The sequence below is a fragment of the Lepidochelys kempii genome, chromosome 6, assembly GCF_965140285.1.
Source record: "Lepidochelys kempii isolate rLepKem1 chromosome 6, rLepKem1.hap1, whole genome shotgun sequence".
Taxonomy (NCBI): domain Eukaryota; kingdom Metazoa; phylum Chordata; order Testudines; family Cheloniidae; genus Lepidochelys; species Lepidochelys kempii.
The window spans coordinates 110128729-110147218 of NC_136385.1; the positions used below are offsets into that span (position 1 = coordinate 110128729).

General features: G+C 39.8%; 1 protein-coding gene across 4 annotated transcripts in view; it reads left to right on the top strand.

Moving 5' to 3' along the window:
- Positions 1-18490, top strand: part of EVL (Enah/Vasp-like) — a 219820-nt gene that overhangs the window by 98289 nt on the left and 103041 nt on the right. For all 4 annotated transcript variants that reach the window (XM_073349640.2, XM_073349638.2, XM_073349641.2 and 1 more), the window contains exon 2: positions 11738-11906. In XM_073349640.2, the coding sequence (XP_073205741.1) occupies positions 11738-11906 (169 nt within the window). The remainder of the gene's footprint in view (positions 1-11737; positions 11907-18490) is intronic.

Consider the following 18490-nt stretch of genomic DNA (forward strand, 5'->3'; position numbering starts at 1 on the left):
TTTAGCAGAATAGTCCATTAGAGTTTGCAGCTGACCCCAGCTGCTGCAGCAATGTGGTCTCTACCTTTGTATCTTGTTAACCTCTGAGGTTAATGTTCGTATATCACACTAGCCATACTTCTCATTATGTACAATTTCTTATTTACATAGGTTTTTTTAAAGGTAATGTCGGATGAATTATATCAGCATGTGAACCCAGCTACTACTTGCACAGCAGGTTTAACCACACAAATGCGACTTCCTGTAAAAAGTACAATATGTTAAAAACATATTGTAGAGGGCTTTTGTAATTTTTCCTTGTGAAGTGGATTTGTTGCAAGGTAGAACAAGTCCTTGACCACCCAAATAACTTCTGATATCAATAATAACGATCAGGCTGGTGAGAAGAAAAATAGTACAAACCAAGTTTTGATAAACAAAATGAAAACAAAAGTTTAGGAAAATGTTCACTAACTAGCAGTTTGCAACTTCAAACAACTTTACAAAAACTCCTTAGTTAATGAGGATAACTAAGTAATTATTAGCATCCTCATTTTAAAAAGTGAGGCATATTCTTAGCTTTTGTGAAATATCAAGTCAGTGGAGCTATGGCTGTTTACACCAGCTGAGGATCTGCTCCAGGGAAACGGACTGAGTTTTCGCAAAAAGAAAAGGAGGACTTGTGGCACCTTAGAGACTAACTGAGTTTTGTGTAAGTCTGAGATCCAGTATGGGCTTCAGTGGTACTACTCACATGCTCCAGTACTTTGCTGGATCGGGGTCCGAGTGCTCAACACTGTGCAGGATGCAGCCTTTAGTTCTGAAATTGGTTAGTTCCATGGTCACTATAATCTTTTGTGGGAGTGAGTTCCATGGCCCAATAAAGGCTATGATCAGCTATCATGGTTACAGGGTGAGCTGTGGTTTAGCTCCTTTTAGTCCCTCTCAAGTGCACGCCTCCTGGGTGGAATTACGTGGCCCCAGTGTTCTTAGACTGGATCTCTGGGCTGCAGCTCCCCTGTGAAACAGTTAGCATGACAGACCCAACTGGGTTTGGCACCTGGGAGCCTCTGAGCAGTTGCTGATTTAAAGAGACTCAAAAACAGCTTCTTCAAAACAAAGGGTTATTTATTAACCCGAAGGTACATAGCAAGCAGAGAAAGAGGCTAACAACAGAAGGCCTATCCACCTGGTCTTACCTAACTATATTCTTTGCTTGCAAGCTCCAGCAGCAGCTGCCTGCTCACCTCCCCTTCTCTCTATGCTGGTGTCTTTAATGGTTTAGTGCTCCTTTGATCTTAGGTTCCAGCCTGGGAAAGGTTCCTTTAATTCCATGCAGTTATGCAGAAAAATATCAAACAGGTAAATTGAAATGCAACTGATATTCATAAAAAATAATACAGATATCTCCTTGTTCTCCACATAAGCATTTTACATTCTCTTTCGTCACAATTCTAGTATGGCTTACATTATCTTTGGTAACCTTTACAATGAACATGGTTCTAACTGCTGCTATAGAGGATGTGGTCCATTACATAGGGCACTGAACTGGAAGTCAAGAGACATGGGTTGTGATTATTATTAGTCATCTTTCTTATGGTAGTCTCCAGGAGTCAACCAAGAACAGGGCTCCATTGTGCTAGCCACTGTACAAACATAGAATAAGAGACAGTCTCTACACTGAAGAGCTTACAATCAAAAGGCTTGTCTTCACTGCAGTATTAACTCAAGGTAAATTAAGTGTTGCCTCTAACTCGACTCTCAGGTGACCACTGATCCCTTATTTTAAGGGATCATCCCTTATTTCTTTGATTTGTCTCTTTAGGGTGACACCCATCCCTTATTTGAAGAGGTATTGAATTGTATTAAAACTGATAGTAAGTACCATTTTAAACATTAAATTGAAGCTTATAATAATTGCATTGTATATCTGAGGGCAGTGGAAGTATACACTTAAGAGAAAAATACATGATGTGCTAGAGGAAATGGTGTTTGCCTAAAATGTCCCTTACAATAAAGCCTTGTCTCTTAATTTTTCCTGTGGTTTTCCCTTTTTTCCATCCAACAAAGACACTTACCCTACCCGACTTCCTTTCACGGTTCTCTACCACAAAGTAGGTGGTGCTTTAAACTCGAGCTAGCTGGCCTAAGAGGAGGTTGGGGTTGCAGCTCCCATGCTGCTGATAATTGAGCTAGTAATCGAGTGGGAACTTAGCTTCTCTGCTGTTAATTCAATCAGTCTGTGCAAATGTTCTCACTTAAGCGTCACTGACCGGAATGTGGGCAGTCGGGCCTAGTGACTGGATCAAGAGTTGGCAGTCAGGGATAGGAAACCAGGGTCAGAGCTGGAGTCAGAGTCCAGAGCCAAAGGTCAGGGTGAAGTCAGAGACAAGGTTTAAAGCCAGGTTATCTGAAGTGGCAAAGCAGGGGAAAGGCTGGATCCAGGACAGGAGTGGGGCTGGAACAAGGCAGGAAAAAGGCTGGAGTGAGCATGGGAACAAGCAGGCAAAGGACCTAATGCAAACGTGGGTGAATACTTGAGCTGCCATTGGCCTAATACTGCTGCTGGGCTTAAGAGCATGCCTCTTTGTTCTTCTAGCCAATTGGGTGGCTTAGCCAATCAGGTGATTCTGCTGCAAGCCAACTCTTATTCAGCTCTCAATCCTTATCTAGGTAGGTAGAGCTAGCTGGTTCCAGGCTCAGCTACCAGCCCTAATTCATGACATCGAACAAGGCTAACTCAAGTAGTTAACTTGAGTGTGGCTAATTTAACCTAAAACTGCAATAAAGACAAGGCCTAAGTAGACAAGACAGACAAGTGAACAATGCGCTGGCAGCAAATATCATATTCTGCATTTTATTTTATTTTTTTGCGAGGTGAGGAGGTTGGTTTTTTTTTAAATTTAAATCCTTGGATGGAGTTATCTGAGGGGGGGATTCTATCCCTGGCCTGTACCTCAGGTACCCCAGTGTAAATGAGGATAATTATATTTACCATAATTTCTATAGTGCTTTGAGATCTGTGGATGAAAAGTGCAGCTGACCTAGCTTAATTGGTGTCTGTGTTTCTGTTGAAATAATAATAAAATTATTTTCGTATTAAAATTAAATACTATTGTTAAAATCAGTTCAGCATAGTATAGTAGTTCAAATAACCTTATATTTGGAGATCAGTTTTTCCTTTTTACTGTTTTTTACATAGAAAAGGGTGATCTGAGCCTAAGTAATTCAGAGGTTAAATTATTTCATTTTTAAGATTGTCCCTTTAAAAAAAAAACCTGCAGTATTGTACAGTAATGGCCCTGCAGAGATCCTGCAGTAATACACTGCAGTATCTCTACTGTAAGCTGCAGTGTTTTAGACCATTACAGTAGAATATTTCAGTACTTTTCTCATAAGGGAGTGTTTATATCCAGCCATGGGCCTTAAGAGAAATACATTTGATTGTCTCAGCTCAGTTCATAGTAAATTATGGGTAAAAAAACCCCAACAACCCTACTACAACTGTAGGGCAGGGCTACACAAAACACAGTGGCATGACTTCTCCCTAAAGGATCGTGTACATTGCAGGAAAACTCATTTGCCTTCACAACTTTTTCCCTGTGAATCAACAGAACATTTTATTTTTCAGCTTGCATAAAAAAGAGCAACATATTTCACATGCATTCATGCTACCATGGATGTTTTCTGAATTATTACATTTTTTTTAATATTATAGAGGGTAATTCTACAATAACCAGAATGCAAATTAACAATTAATGCCATGACATCAATCCAATCTGTTCAGTGGGTTTCATTAATATTACATCTCAATCAAACACTTACGCCATTTAAACAATTTTTATTACTGCCCCAGCTACATGCCTTAAATGATCTAGAATTCTCTTGTTCTATCCTATGGCACAGTACTTTAAATATGTTGAAAATATAGATATCTTTGAGAGATATTGTCTAAAGTAGCTTTGCAAGTATATTCCATGGTTGCTTTACTTACACAAAAGTACTCAGATTTTAAATAAATTTAGGCCACATTCTGATACCCTTACTCATGTTGAATAATGTGACAGATATGGCAATTTCCTGCAATGTTGTTGGGAGACTTTATTGAATTATCTTTTGGTGCCCTTAACTGTGAAATATACAACCTTAGTGAACAAATAACCCAATTGAAGTCAGTATTTCTTGTGCAGTAAGAAGCTGCTATATGTGAGCGTAAAGATATCAAAATCTAGCCCTCTAATAATATGTAAATTAATGAGATCCGTGCATGGAGGGGTTCATCTATGTCTGCATATCCCCACTCCTGTATGGAAGGTTAGCTCAGACCCATTCCAAAGGCTTTTCTGTGGACCAGCACCTAATGAAAGGTGCTCTGTATCCTTTGATATCACTGGCAGTGGAGGGCCATTCGCACCTAACAGGATCAGGACCTTCAAGAACAACTCCTACGTCCTCCACAGCAACCCTGGAAACATATCACATATCCTACAGTAGGTAAGATGTTAGCAATGCTGGTAAATGAGCCTTTATCTTTGAATGTTCCAGATTACATGTGTTAGTTTTCAGGGAAGACAAACCATCAGGAAGAAATTATATCTTAACTCATTGTTTCATAGATTCCAAGGCCAGAAGGAACCATTGTGATAATCTAGTCTGACTTCCTGTATAACACAGGTCATAGAACTTTTCCAAAATTATTCCGAGAGCATATCTTTTAGCAAAACATTCAAACTTGATATTAAAATTGTCAGTGGTGGAGAATGCACCGTGATCCTCGGTAAATTGTTCCAATGGTTAATTACCCTCACTGTCAAAAATGTCCAGGTGAGTCGCATCATATGCGCATTTAACTTACATGAATTCAACTATACGCATTCAGCAAAAAAAAAAAGAAAAATAACAAGATACCTGTAAATAGTGCGGGCGATTCCACCCACCATTCCACTCAATGAGTATATGCCCCAGAGTAAGCGTGAGATGGGAGATGTGAATTTGCTGTTCCCTCAGTCAGTCTCAGTTCCCGCGTACCTCTCATAGTGTGAGCATCTCGCCATGCTGAGTGTGATTCTAGTTTTTAAAATACTGTACGTATTTTTCGTACAACATGGCCCCTAAACGCAAGCCAACTACTTCATCTGGTACACAACCGAAGAAACAGTGATCTGTTCCAATGCTGGAGGAAAAACTGGCTGTGTTGGACTTATTGAGAGACAGTATGTCGGTCTCCAACATGGCATGTAAATATGGCCGCAACGAATCTAGCATCCATGCCATCAAGATTTGAGAGAGAGAAATTTGTCAAGCCGTGGCATCAAGTGCTCCAGTAACCGCTAAGGTGATGAGCCAGGTGCATGATAAGACTTTAGTGAAGACTGAAAAGGCATTAAACTTATGGCTGGAAGACATGAACCATAAACGTGTGCCTATCGATGGCAACACGTTGCAAGAAAAGGCTCTTAGCCTCTACGCGCTGTTCAAACCTCCCCCCAAAGAGGGACAGCCTTCTGATGGGAAGGAATTCAAAGCCAGCCAAGGTTGGCTTAACAGTTTTAGGAACCGCTTCAACCTCAAAAATGTGCAGACTACTGGTGAAGCTGCATCTGTCAATGAAGAGGCAGCAAAAGCCTACCCCGAACAATTAAAGAAAATCATAGAAGAAAAAAATGCCCAACTGCACTTACACTTTGAAATCAGAAAGACAGGCCCCTGGCTTGAAAGCAGCTAAAGACCATGTGACTGTTGTTTTGTGGCAATGTGGCTGGGTATTTAATAAAGCTGGGCTTGTCCTACAGAACTGCAAATCCCTGTGCCCTAAAAGGCAAGAACAAAAATCCCTTGCCTGTGTTCTGGCAATCAAATAAAAAGGCTTGGGTGACGGCAGCGTTATTTCTGGATTGGTTCCACAAGTGCTTCATTCCAGAGGTCAAGCGGTACCTCGAAGAGAAAGGACTTGACTTTAAAGTGTTGCTGATCGTAGACAGTGCTCTTGGCCACTCTGCGGCACTCCGGTTTGCACATAACGACATTGAAGTCTTCTTTCTCCCCCCCCAATACCACCTCCATCCTCGAACCTCTTGACCAAGGCGTGATTCACTGTTTCAAGGCCACATACACGAGGCTTACGTTCTCATGGATACGTAGCACTATGGATGCTGATCCCAATCATAATGTGATGGAGTGTTGGAAGTCCTTCAACATTGCCGATTGCATCCATTGCTTGTTTAATATAAGTGATGCAATCAAGCCTGAAACAGTCAATGCATGTTGGTGAAACCTATGGAAAGAATGTGTGAATGATTTTAAGGGTTTCCCAACCATTGACAAGTGAAATGCATCGTTCAGGTGGCCAGGCAAGTGGATGGTGATGGTTTTGTTGACATCCTTGAGGAAGAAATTGAAGAATTAATTGAGAGCCATAGAGAAACATTGACTAACGAAGAGTTAGAGGAACTGATAAAATAGTCTACAGAAGACGAAGATGATGACGATGAACAGGAAGAGCCAGCAAGTTGGAATCTTCATAAATTTGCTGAAGTGTTCCAAGCAGCGAAACACGTGAATGATTTAATTTCTGAATATGATCCCTCTATGGAACGAAGCCTCAAAATCACACATAGTATTACGGACGATTTGAGACTGTATCAAGAAACATTTGAGACGCTCAAGACACAACAGCGACAGTTGCCGATCACCATGTTTTTCAAGGAAAAACAACCAGCAGCAGATGAGCCTACACAATCAACTTCTTGAGCTGAACCAGAGTCAACCACTTCTTCTACGACTTGCTCTCCGTCACCCAAGCTCTCCGTCACCTCTGTATCCTGGATCGACATCAAGCCCTGACTACCCCCTGTAATTAAAAATACAGTACTGTAAAATTATATTTTGCATATGTACTCTTTATTATATACTGTACATTCTTGTATACGTTATATATTTATACATATTACTGTACAGGGTTGTATACACAAAACCATGTACAGGATACTGTACTTTATGGGCGATTTAAGGGATTTTCAAGGGTAATTTTGACCATATGCGATTTTTGCCTTACGCGCTGACTTTAGAACCTAACCCTCGTGTAAGATGCAACTCCGCTGTACGCCTTATTTCCAGTCTGAATTTCTCTCACTTCAACTTCCAACCATTGTTTCACATGATACCTTTCTCTGCGAGATTGAAGAGCCCATTACTAAATATTTGTTCCCCATGTAGATACTCACAGACAGTAACCAAGTCACCCCATAACCTTCTCTTTGTTAAGCTAACCAGAGCAGTCAGCCGCCAGACAAGAAAGCCTGATAGCTCGTCATAAATGTGGTTCTAACATTACAAAAAAACCACACCCAAACTCCTGGAGCCCACACCCCAAACCTCCTCCCAGACCCCAACCCTGAGCCCGCTCTCCAAACCCCTCGGCCCCAGCCCAGAGGCCCCCCCCACACTCCAAACCCCTCATCCCTAGAGCCCGCACCCCCAGCTGGAACCGTGACCCGCTCCCGCACTCCAACTCCCTGCCCCAGCCCAATGAAAGTGAGTGAGGGTGGGAGAGAGCACGCGACTGAGGGAGGGGGGTTGGAGTGAGTGGGGGTGTGGCCTCAGAGAAGGGGCGGGGCAGAGGTGGGGCCTTGGGGCAGGGCAGGGTGGTGCAAGGGTGTTCAGTTTTGTGCAGTTGATTGGCAACCCTAAATTAGACCCATGTTTTATCCTCCTCATGTTCACTCGACTATAATGGAAATCCAGGCTGGCAACAGTGGAGTCGGATACCTTGCATGTTAATGCAATGTAATATAATTAAAAAATCAATACAGAAATTAATTACATTTTGAATGTTATGTGTAACGAAATAGCGAATTGGATCTGCTACAGAATATCTCTATTCTCAGTAATCATATTTTTTTAGATACATCAGGAAATTTATGTATAAATTTCAAAGTTGTGGTTGTTAAACCATGACTAAATACAAATGCTGATATGATCCATACTGTTTTAAGAGAGAGAGAACATAGGCTATTCATAGTCATATGATATAAAGTGTTACTGTATGCCTGCAGTGCATTCCCCTGCCTCACAGCATTAACAACGACTTATGGCCCAGAAAAATAGCAGGGGAAACTTCCCTGGTAGCAACATGAGATTATCATTATCTGGTTTAGGTATAAAACAATGTAATAACCCATTCTAGTTCACACTGAGCTCAGTAGAAAGATTCCCATGGATTTCAATGGGTATTGGATCGGACATTTGATGCGGTATTTGGTGGGAAGTTACTATAGCAGTCGCGTGGGTAAAGTGAGAAAGTAGAATTTAGGCATATAGAGGTGCCTCTTAGTTCAAGGTGAGAGACTGTAGGCTACAGTCAGGTCCTGGGAGGGACTATAGGGTTTGCAAGATAATGAAGGACTTCGCAAAGAGTGGTTTTTCTTGCATTGTTTGTCTTCTTTTATGTTGCTTTCTGTTATTTCAGTGGAGGCCAAGTAATGGATCTGATCCTGTTCCTGTTGAAGTTAATGGTTAAAAACTCCCATTGATTTCAGGGGAAGCAGGAATTGCGCCTGATATTTTGTGTTATAGGAGAGTTAATTAAAATGCCTCAGCTACTAAATCTGACTTGGGGAAATGCTGCTGTAATGCACATGCGCACCTTCAAAAAGAATAGTGCAAAGATTTGGGGGTTTTGTTTAGTCACAAAATGTCAATATAAGAGCTATGTGGAGGGCAGGGGTTCCATTTAATGAAGGATTTTGCAATTTTGAAATTTAGCTTCATTCCAAATCAGAATGAAAACCAAAAATTGATAAATTCTTTGTGAAGGAAAAGTAAAATAAAAAATCATTTTTTGTCGAGCATGCTGTTTTGTTTTGACATAATTGTTCTGTTTTGATTTTAACTTCTTAAAATTTTGCATTTATTAGAATATATGGTAGTATATAATATAGCACAAAAGTTCAAAATGAAAACTAATTTCAAAAGAAATAAATGAAAACATTTCAATCTGAAAATATTAAAAACTGGACCTTTCAGTATCGTCCAAACTTTTTTCCCTGGTTTTCTTCCAAAAGAAAATTCCAGTAAAATCGACTTGATTTTGCAAAGCATTTTAATTTGGATGCAGTATGGTTTGGTCAAAATTTCTCTGACCAGCTCTCATCAGTATGAATAAGGGCGCAGATGTGCAGTTGACATCATGGAGGACACCGTATTTGGCTGTTGAAAGCAAACGTACTTTACTCTGAAGCAGCCTGTTCTTGATGTCCTAAACATTCACTGACTCCAGGGAGAGTCGCTTATGATCAGCAGGTACTCAGCCCTGTCTTAGTTTGGCCTATAGTTAATCAAACAGCTGGGTTTTTTTTTATAAGCAAACATATGCGTTATAATGAGAGAGTGGGGTAGGGGCAGGGCCATGAGCTCCATTTTGTAGTATGACCTATCCTCCCCTAAAAACATCAGAAGTTGAATTGTACTTTTCAGAAAAACCTTTCAGACAGCTGATGTTTTATGATTACTCTGCCAAGAGGTTTGACCAAGTTGTTGTTGTTGTGCTTAAAGGCCCTAAAGGAATTCGGCCCCATTGTACTATAATGAAAAATATTGGTAATAAAAAGTCATTCCCTTTCCCATATAACAAGACAACAGGTGGATGGACATGGGCATATCCTTTATAAGAGACCTAAAGTACATACATAAAGAATACTAGCGTTAATATTTCAGACTATACAAGCTCCTTCTCTTATATGCTCCAGTAACATACCCTACCGATTTTCATGCTGTTAAGTAATAATAGCCTATTATTCTGGATTTCTTAGCTTTAGGATAATTAATGGATTGTCTGTCAATATAGAGCGTACTGTCTGTCTCTGACTATCTATCATACTTATCAGCATCATGTCTGAGCATCTCTCACAGGTAGAAATGACAACAATGAATCTCTCTCTTTCTACCTTTTGATGGCACAAGAGAGGATTGAAGTTTTTTCTGGTTATTATTTGTTTCTTTGCTTGTTTTTTTTAAAGATTAATGAGACCACTCTTCAAGCGTTACTGCTTTTCATTAGATACTTGAAAATACTTTACCATCCGCTCATCCTAAACTAAGAAAGAGATCTATGTATGAAGAGGTATGTAGCTATAAAATTATTAGGGTTGTCATGAGCTCAGGACTTATGCTGGACATAAACCATTACAATTTCATTTATATTTTTAAAAGGCCATAGGCCTGATCTTGCACTGGTTACTCACGCAAACCTACAGTTGTGTGCAGGATGAGGGCCCAGATCTTGGATCACAGAAATTTTGAGCATTTACCCATTTCTCGTGAGAGTAGTCCTAGTGTGTGCAACTGCTGGGAATTCAGAGTAGCAATAGTTGAAATACTGGTTGACAGTCCAAAAATGTCAGTGATGGATGTTGAGTATTATGTTCTGTGTTCGTGTGACCTCAGTTATATACCCAATGATATCTGTTTCATATGAAATATGTATTTTTACAGTAATCTGGAGGAGTGCACTGTTTGTCTGAGAGAGCTGTTATTCAAAGAATAAATTTCAGTGGGAGGGAAATAATAAACTCATGTGAAATTACAGAACAAAAATAAACATTTACAGTAACTACTTTATAATGATTATGCACTTTAACAAGATACTTTTGTTGCTTAAAACTGCAAATACACACTAGTACTCATAGGTGCTAGAACTAGAAGTGCTGGGGGTTCTGCCTCACTACTTGGCTTGAAGTGGTTTCCATCATATATGGGGTTTACAGTTTGGTTCAATGGTTCTCACACCCCCACTATACAAATTGTTCCAGCACCTCTGCTAGTACTAAAAAATAAAAAATATAAAAAACTTAAATAAAGTTCAGAAAAAAAGCAACCTCTGTTATATTTCTTTAGTTGGGGAAATCTTCCAACCACAGTTCCCCCAGAAAACTCATGTTGTCATTCATGTGTCATTATCTACATTTATTTAAAATTGTTCTTCACATCTTTAGCTCAGGTTGAAAATAACTGAAATACGTGAATCCAGATATTCTGATTTTTTTAATGTAATCTTGTATTTCTTAACATTTTGGGCTACTTCAGAAAGGCAATTATTTCAGTAATTGAATTGCATCTCCCCAACCCCTTGATCTTTCCTTCTTTGCTAGTAAGCTGAAGTAAAACTGTTTTTTAAAGAGCCTGTGTATCTTCTACAGTGTATTCTGGGACTTCTAAATGTGTCATCAAGTTCTGAGTATTACAGACATTAGCTAGATTAGTGTAATTGATTTCTTCAGTTTACCTAACAGGGCTTTTGGTTTGAGGGCCCACTTGCTTCCTGTTTAAATTGTGTGTCTAAACTTTACTCCAATTAATTTGCCAATGAGCTACAACATATTAATAATGTCAAAGCAGATATGAAAGGCCTCACTTGTCAACAGGTGCAAATTAAATAGAGCATTAATGCTTTTGGTTCCCTATCTTAAAGTGTTTGTGAATTAAGTTTCCACTTAGGTCCTAGTATTGGTGTGCAAGATTAAAAAAAAAAGTCAAGAAAAATAACACTGAAGAGTGTGTGTGTATATGTGTTTACACACACATTTAACCATTAAAACATTAATTTGGCAGGCACAATGCAAAATGCCAGTCTTCTGAGGTTAATAGACCGGACATGCAATGTATGGTTTAAATGTATTTGATCATTGTGTTTTCCTCAGAATAGTTTGCAATAAACCACACATTTACTGTATTTTATGGTTGTGTTACTTTTGTTCTCCAGCGAACAGAGTATTTGCCAAGCCCGGGCTTCAGTTATGGTCTATGATGATACCAGTAAGAAATGGGTGCCAATAAAGCCTGGACAGCAGGGATTCAGCAGAATCAACATATACCACAACACTGCCAGTAACACCTTTAGAGTAGTTGGAGTTAAACTACAAGATCAACAAGTGAGTAACTATGTCTTTTGTGTCCTGTACATATCCTTTGATTTCTAAAGATGTAATCAGTTATATAATTAATCCTACTCCTACAAAGGGTATATACATTTATACTCTGTTCCATAAAGCCATGTCCTGTGTGATTTCTTGATCCAGGGCTGTACCTCTATTTATTATAGCTTGTTGTTTGTCCTTTACGTGAGAGAGAAATCTCATTGAACATTAGGCATGGAAGAATTTGTGTGTTTTCTGCTCCATTTTATTATCCCTGTTTTCTACTGAAGGCTTTGCTCCCTGCTACTCCCCAACTGCTCTTTACTGCTCCATTCATGGTACAAACTTCTAGTATTCCTGACAAATAAGAGATCATTCACTCTCCCTGTGACTCCTGCCTTCTTGTGATGAGTAACTAAGTTCTCATATTGCATTTTAAAAACCTAGGCACATATTCTGATCTCATTTACAATAGCATAAATGGAGCTATGTGGGATTTACACCATCAAAACTGAGTTCAGACTCTGCTCCCTAGTCAATGGCTATCAGTATGATACGGGGGCACTGTCAGCAGCAGTATCAGGTGTGTCAGGCTGAAGTGTGAAAGCATTTGTTCCCAGGAACTATAAGTAGATGTCTCATTCTAAATGTAATATTCACATTCAAGTGAACAAATCACATGATTCTGTAAACTGTTAAATCAATGAATTACTCCCACTTTACATTTTAGAACAAGAGCCTGGGAGTCCAGAGTCCTGGCCCTGTCATTCACTTGTGTGATAGGACATGTCACTTAACTTCTCTGTCTCAGTGTCTGCCTTTTGTAAAATGTAATGATGCTTACTACTCTGCTTTGAAAAGCGAACTGTGGATGGAAAGTGCTATATATGTGCTAATTAGTATTTAATGTTAGACAATCTGATGTACCCACCGCCTTCATGTTTTTTAAAAGGAAACCCAAATAATTTTTGGAAAATGTAGTATGTTGGTTTTCAACTATTTACAGTGTACTTCTGAAACTGTTTAAAATATTTTTTCATCTCTATTTTTATCCTTTTCTGGTCAGCAAAGATGTTATAAATATACATAACTCTTGAATCTTTTTCTTGTATTTTGAATAGTGCTGAAATATGTAAAGCTGCTGTGTTTAATTAGTAACAAGATCAGATATCTTTGTTTATACTTTGGTATCATTGACTGATGTCAGGATGGTTGTGAAGTAGTGCACATTAATGAACTTCTAGTACCTAGCCCAGTAAGGGAAGCACAAATCGTTGTTTCACATGGGCCCAACATAAATAACAGCTGTTGTAATTTGTATACAAATTTTTCAGCAATTGGGTGATGGTTTTTTTTCACCCTGAACTACTTATTTGTAACCCAGTGGGCTTTCTTAATCAGATTATAACAATTTAAATTTAGGACAAATTTGAGACTTAAATTGTAAATATTGGCAGTGGTGCTTTAAATGTGTCAGTTCATTAGCTTTAGCCACTGGATTGGATTGCAAAAGTCATTGTTTGCATGAAGTAAATAGGTAGGCACAGGTCATCACTGAAAACATCTGAATTCAGGAGGAAACATATGTAAGAAAATAAAATCCATATGACTACTGAGTGGAGGTGTTCAGGAATTTGATGACAAAAAATAACTGAAGCTACCTGGCACTAGGTTAAAATCTCTTCAGAAAATAAGAAGGTATTAGAGAAAATACTAATTTAAAGATGATACAAAAAATGCATTATAATCACAAAATCCATTGGACATAGCATAAACTGATAGATAAGACTGGGATTTAAAAGATCATTTCAAAGTTTTTCAGGTTCAGAATTTAAACTTCTTCACAGCTCTAAATATCATATCTTCTGTAGTGGTTTATTACTGCAACCAAGATTTGCTAAATAGTTGCTTTTAACAACAACAAATGCCATCCAGTGCAAATTGTTCTCTGTTCAAACCAATTCATGTACCCTCATACTGACTTCAGTAAAGTCCCATTGAAAAGTGAGGGTTTGTTAAAATTAACTATTTAGCTAGCAAAGCATGTTTTCTGAAAATGGCCAGATCCTCAGCTAGTGTAAATTGGCATGAAGTGAAATCACCCGGAGCTATGCCGATTTATACCAACTGAGGATCTGGCCCAAAATCCCTAGCACAAGGTCAGTTTAAACTTGTATTGCATACTGATTGGCAGGATGAGAGAGAGAGAGATCAGTATAATCTACATGACATGACCTTTATCTGCTTTTAATGTCCTCTGTTTAATTTACTCCTTTCCCTAGATCTCTGAGTCTTTCATTTTAATTTGCATTCTCTGTCTTCTGCTGCATCTTCTGCTGCATGTAGGTTTTCCCTTTCTTCTCTTTCTCTAGCTGCTTTTTCTAGCTTTTTCTTCTGGCCCTTTTCCTGGTTTTCGTTTAACGACATTTACAACTTAGTCCTTATTTTCCTTACCTTTCTATCTCTGTTTGTCCTTTTCTCTAATTAGTCACCACTGAAAAGCTCACCAAAAAGGTTCCATCCCACTAGTGTAGTTTTTAAGATGATGTTGAGTGTGATCATATGTAAATTTAACAACTGGAAGTGGTCATCAGACCATTTTATAGGTCTTATTTATGGGTCTCATTTGCACACTTCGTTCTCTCTCTCTCGCTCTTTCTCGGCTGCAATGTTAAAGTACTTATTAACGACATAGTGCAAATGAAGTCATCTGTTTCCCCTGCACAGATGCACGTATCTGTGTAGACTCATACCAGCATGATCAGCAACCCCAAAAAAGCAGCAGCAGTACAGGATGAGGCACTTCTCAAACTGTGGTCACCAGCACTTTAACCACTTCCATTTTGTTAGTCATTCGCCTTGAATATTTGTCTGCAGAAGTCAGCTGCTTTTAGTTTAATTCAGAGGTATGACTGAGTGATTGTTAAGTGAGGAATTTAATATCAAGTGATACGGCCTCAGGAGGAGCGCCTTATTGAGATGCATGTGGCAGGGCTGTGCTGAAGAAATAGACGGGACAAGTCAAAAGTGAATCACACTAGTCTGGAGGATTTACATAAAGTCCCGAGCTAGAAAATTATTATAAAAATGGGCCCTTGGAGAAGGTGGTACTTTTCAGAATTGACCACTGCAAGGTTAGGCCAGTATTGGAGCTTGTACCCTGACAGCATCCTTGTGGTATAAATTTGCCGCATTTTTGAAAATGTTGGGTCAAATTCATTCCTGGTGTAGGTGAGGTACCTCTTTTATTGAAGTTGTTGGGGCCTGGGCCTGCTTGTAGCAGGATTAAATTTGGCTTGCCCTGTGGAGGTATTAGCCATTCTGAGGTTATTAGGCTATAACCCTCTGAATTTTAGAGTATGTACAGTTGGTGACAATCTGGGGAAACATTGCAAGTGCGACAAGCATCAACCTGAAAGGAAATGTCCCTGCATTATTATCGTATAGTAGTGCCCAGATCCCAATCATAGACAAGGCCCCCTGTTCCAGATGTCATACAGATCCATAACAAAAAGACAGGCCTGCCCCAAGGTCTTTACAATCTAAGCATAATACAAAAGACAACAGATGGATACAACAAACAAAGGGAGAACAAGGTAACATTGACACATTCCTGGCCATCATGAAAAGAAATGGTGGCATTGAAAGATGGCAAATATAATATGGATATACAAATATTTTTTCACACAATTAATAATTAAGCTGTGGAACTCATTGCCACAAGATGTCACCGAGGACAAGAGCTTAGCAGGATTCAAAACAGGATTGGACATTTATGTAGATGATATAATTATCTGGTGTTTCAACAGTAAATATTAAAAGGGATGTGTGATGGGGTGTACGGATCCTGTGCTGCAACAGCTACAATAGAGTTAATGGACAAAGCAACTACTTCCTCACCTGCAACTGATTATATAACCAACAGCGGGTGGGATACAAGGCTGCAGCTCAGGCAGAGAGGGACTGCTGTCAGGGTGTCTGTGGAGGACTCTGCACCAACCACAAACTCAAAGACAGGAAGTGGCCCAGGGAATCAGCAGTGAGTCTGAGGAAGCAGAATGTTGTATCAGCTTAGTAGTACAGGGTTCCGAGACTGGAACACAGAGGAAAGGGAGTGTCTGGGTTCCCATAGAAGGGATTTAAATCCCTCCTAATGCAAGGGGGTAAGGACTACTGAGCTCAGGTTGGGGCTGAAGACCTGACATAAGCTCCTAGGACTGTTTGTTGGACTCTTTAGTGTCCTGGAAAGGGTGGAGCCCTATAAGTGACCCTATGGGAGGGCTGAGTTGTGAGAAGATGCAAACCACTTCAGGCGCAGAGTGGCCATTGATAGGGTGTGCCAGAGGCTTCTACACCATGCCTAGCCATGATGGGGGCACACTGGCCAGTGAGTGACCCTTCTACAGGGGAAAAAGGGTTTTCAGAGGGATCAAAACCATCATGCTTCAGGCCTGAAGTTAAACTCTAACTATTGGGAGTTAGAAAGGAGAATCTTTCCTGGTGGGCAGACTAATCCATCGCTGTTTTCTGCAAGGTTTCTTGCACTTTCCTATTAGACAGCTGCTGCTGGCCACTGTTGGAGCTAAATACTACTCTAGGTGGACCACTGGTCTCGTCCAGTGTGGCAAATCCTAGATTCTGACATATGTAGCTCTAGAGGAAACTTCCCCTAGAAATATTATAATAGCTATGTTCCAAACAGTGGAAAATTTTTCTGTATTTATTTATTTTGTTTGCTCCTTTGAAGCATCCAACTTTCCATTTCACAATTCACCTTGTGATCTAACCACCATCTACAGCAGATGCTACTCTGCCCTCATTCTTTCAGCAAGAGGCAAAGCAGTCCCATGTTTGCTTTATTCTGAAACTACTGACTAAGGAGGTAAAATTAAACTCATACCACTTCCTTTCCTTTTCCTTTTAATGGGAGCCATGCTTTGGAGCATGAGGACAGGTTGTATACTTATTCTTCTGCACATTGGTTTTGCTGGCAACCTGGAAAGTAGCAGTATTCCAAGAGTTAATATGGGTGAGAGGGTTCAGAATTCTGTCTCTCCTCCACTTGAAGTGGTTAAATCCTCAAAGTGAAGGTAGCATTCTGAATTCTTCAGACCACATGGAATTAAATGCTCTGAGACGCAAACTGAAGAGTTTACCTGCATTGGTAAATAATTTATTGCAGCGGCTTTTTGCAATTTTTATCTTTAATTGTGTTAGTCATCAAATGCTCCACACCCTTTAGTGCTCTTCAGATTTGTACAGTCCTGCGTCTGAATACCAAAGACTCTCTCCAGATAGAGAGGACAGACTCTTCAGAGTCGAGAGAGAGCCACACACCAGTCTTCCCAAACGTTTCTTCAAAGGCTGTGGCTCTGCCTCCCTGACTTAAGTTAGTCAGAGACAGTTGAAAAGCTTAATTTTTTAAAATTGGTAAATGTGAAAAATACTTGCTTGTTAGCCCAGACATAAGACCTCTTTCGCTCTCTACAGACCCGTTTCACCATGGGCATTATTCATGCAAACTTCCCTATATTCCCTTGCCTGAGCCCAGAGGGATTGTCTGTAGGATGAGCAAGTAGTTCTGTCTCTGTGTAATTCAGGCATTGCCCTTCCCCGCCCCCCTCCTCCCCGGCACTGTGTCTGCCATCTAGTGGCAGTAATTGTGGTCTTGCAGAACTGGACTGATACTGCTAATTTATATCCCATAGTCAACTGAGCAGCCTTGTGACAGCAACAGACTTCATTCACTAGACACATGAGCTGATTGGGAATGGGGAACAGAGGTGCAAGATTCTGGATGCCAGATTCAATCCTTTGAGTAATCTAAATGACAGCAGGGGGGTTTTGGTAGGGTGGGAGTTGTTTGTTTTAATTATTATTGGGTTTTTTGTTGCTTTATTTATTTTATTTGTATTACAATAGTGGTTTGCAAACCTAGTCGTGGACCAGAGCTCTATTGTGCTAGGCGCTGTACAAACACAGAACAAAAAGACAATCCCTGCTCCAGAGAGCTAATAATCTAGGTATGACATAAGTTTCTGAGGCATATATCACCTAAGTATTTGGAAAAAAAGGATTCTTCCTTAAAAAAAAAAAGAAGAAGAAGAAGGCAAAGCATAATTGCCCATTTTGCTTCTATTCAGATAAGCTTTTCAAATAAAAATCCCTGTGATCAATCCTGTGTGCCAGTTTGATAATGCTGCTGTGGTAGGAATTATAGAATATCTACTTGAGAGTTCCAGATCCACCACATTCTAAAGGGACAATGCTGATGTTAAACTAACTTGTGCTCTTAGTGTAACAGCTCTCATTCTGGTCTTTCTCTAGTTCTCTGGCTGGCCAAATCATTATCTGTACTGAAAAATATGAAATCTTAAACACAACAACCCACAGATATCTGTCTGAAACATCACCCAAAATGGCTATGTGTCCTGTTTCTGATCTCTCACAACTGTGAATCAGGAGCTTCTCCAGTCAAGTTGGTGGTGACAAAGTAAAGTGGACTGATTCTTACACTTGTAAGAAGGGAGGCTTCTTAAAGGTTTACCCCAGAGTTTCCTTCCGTATACGTCCTTGCTACACAAGCCACTCCAGGGGCT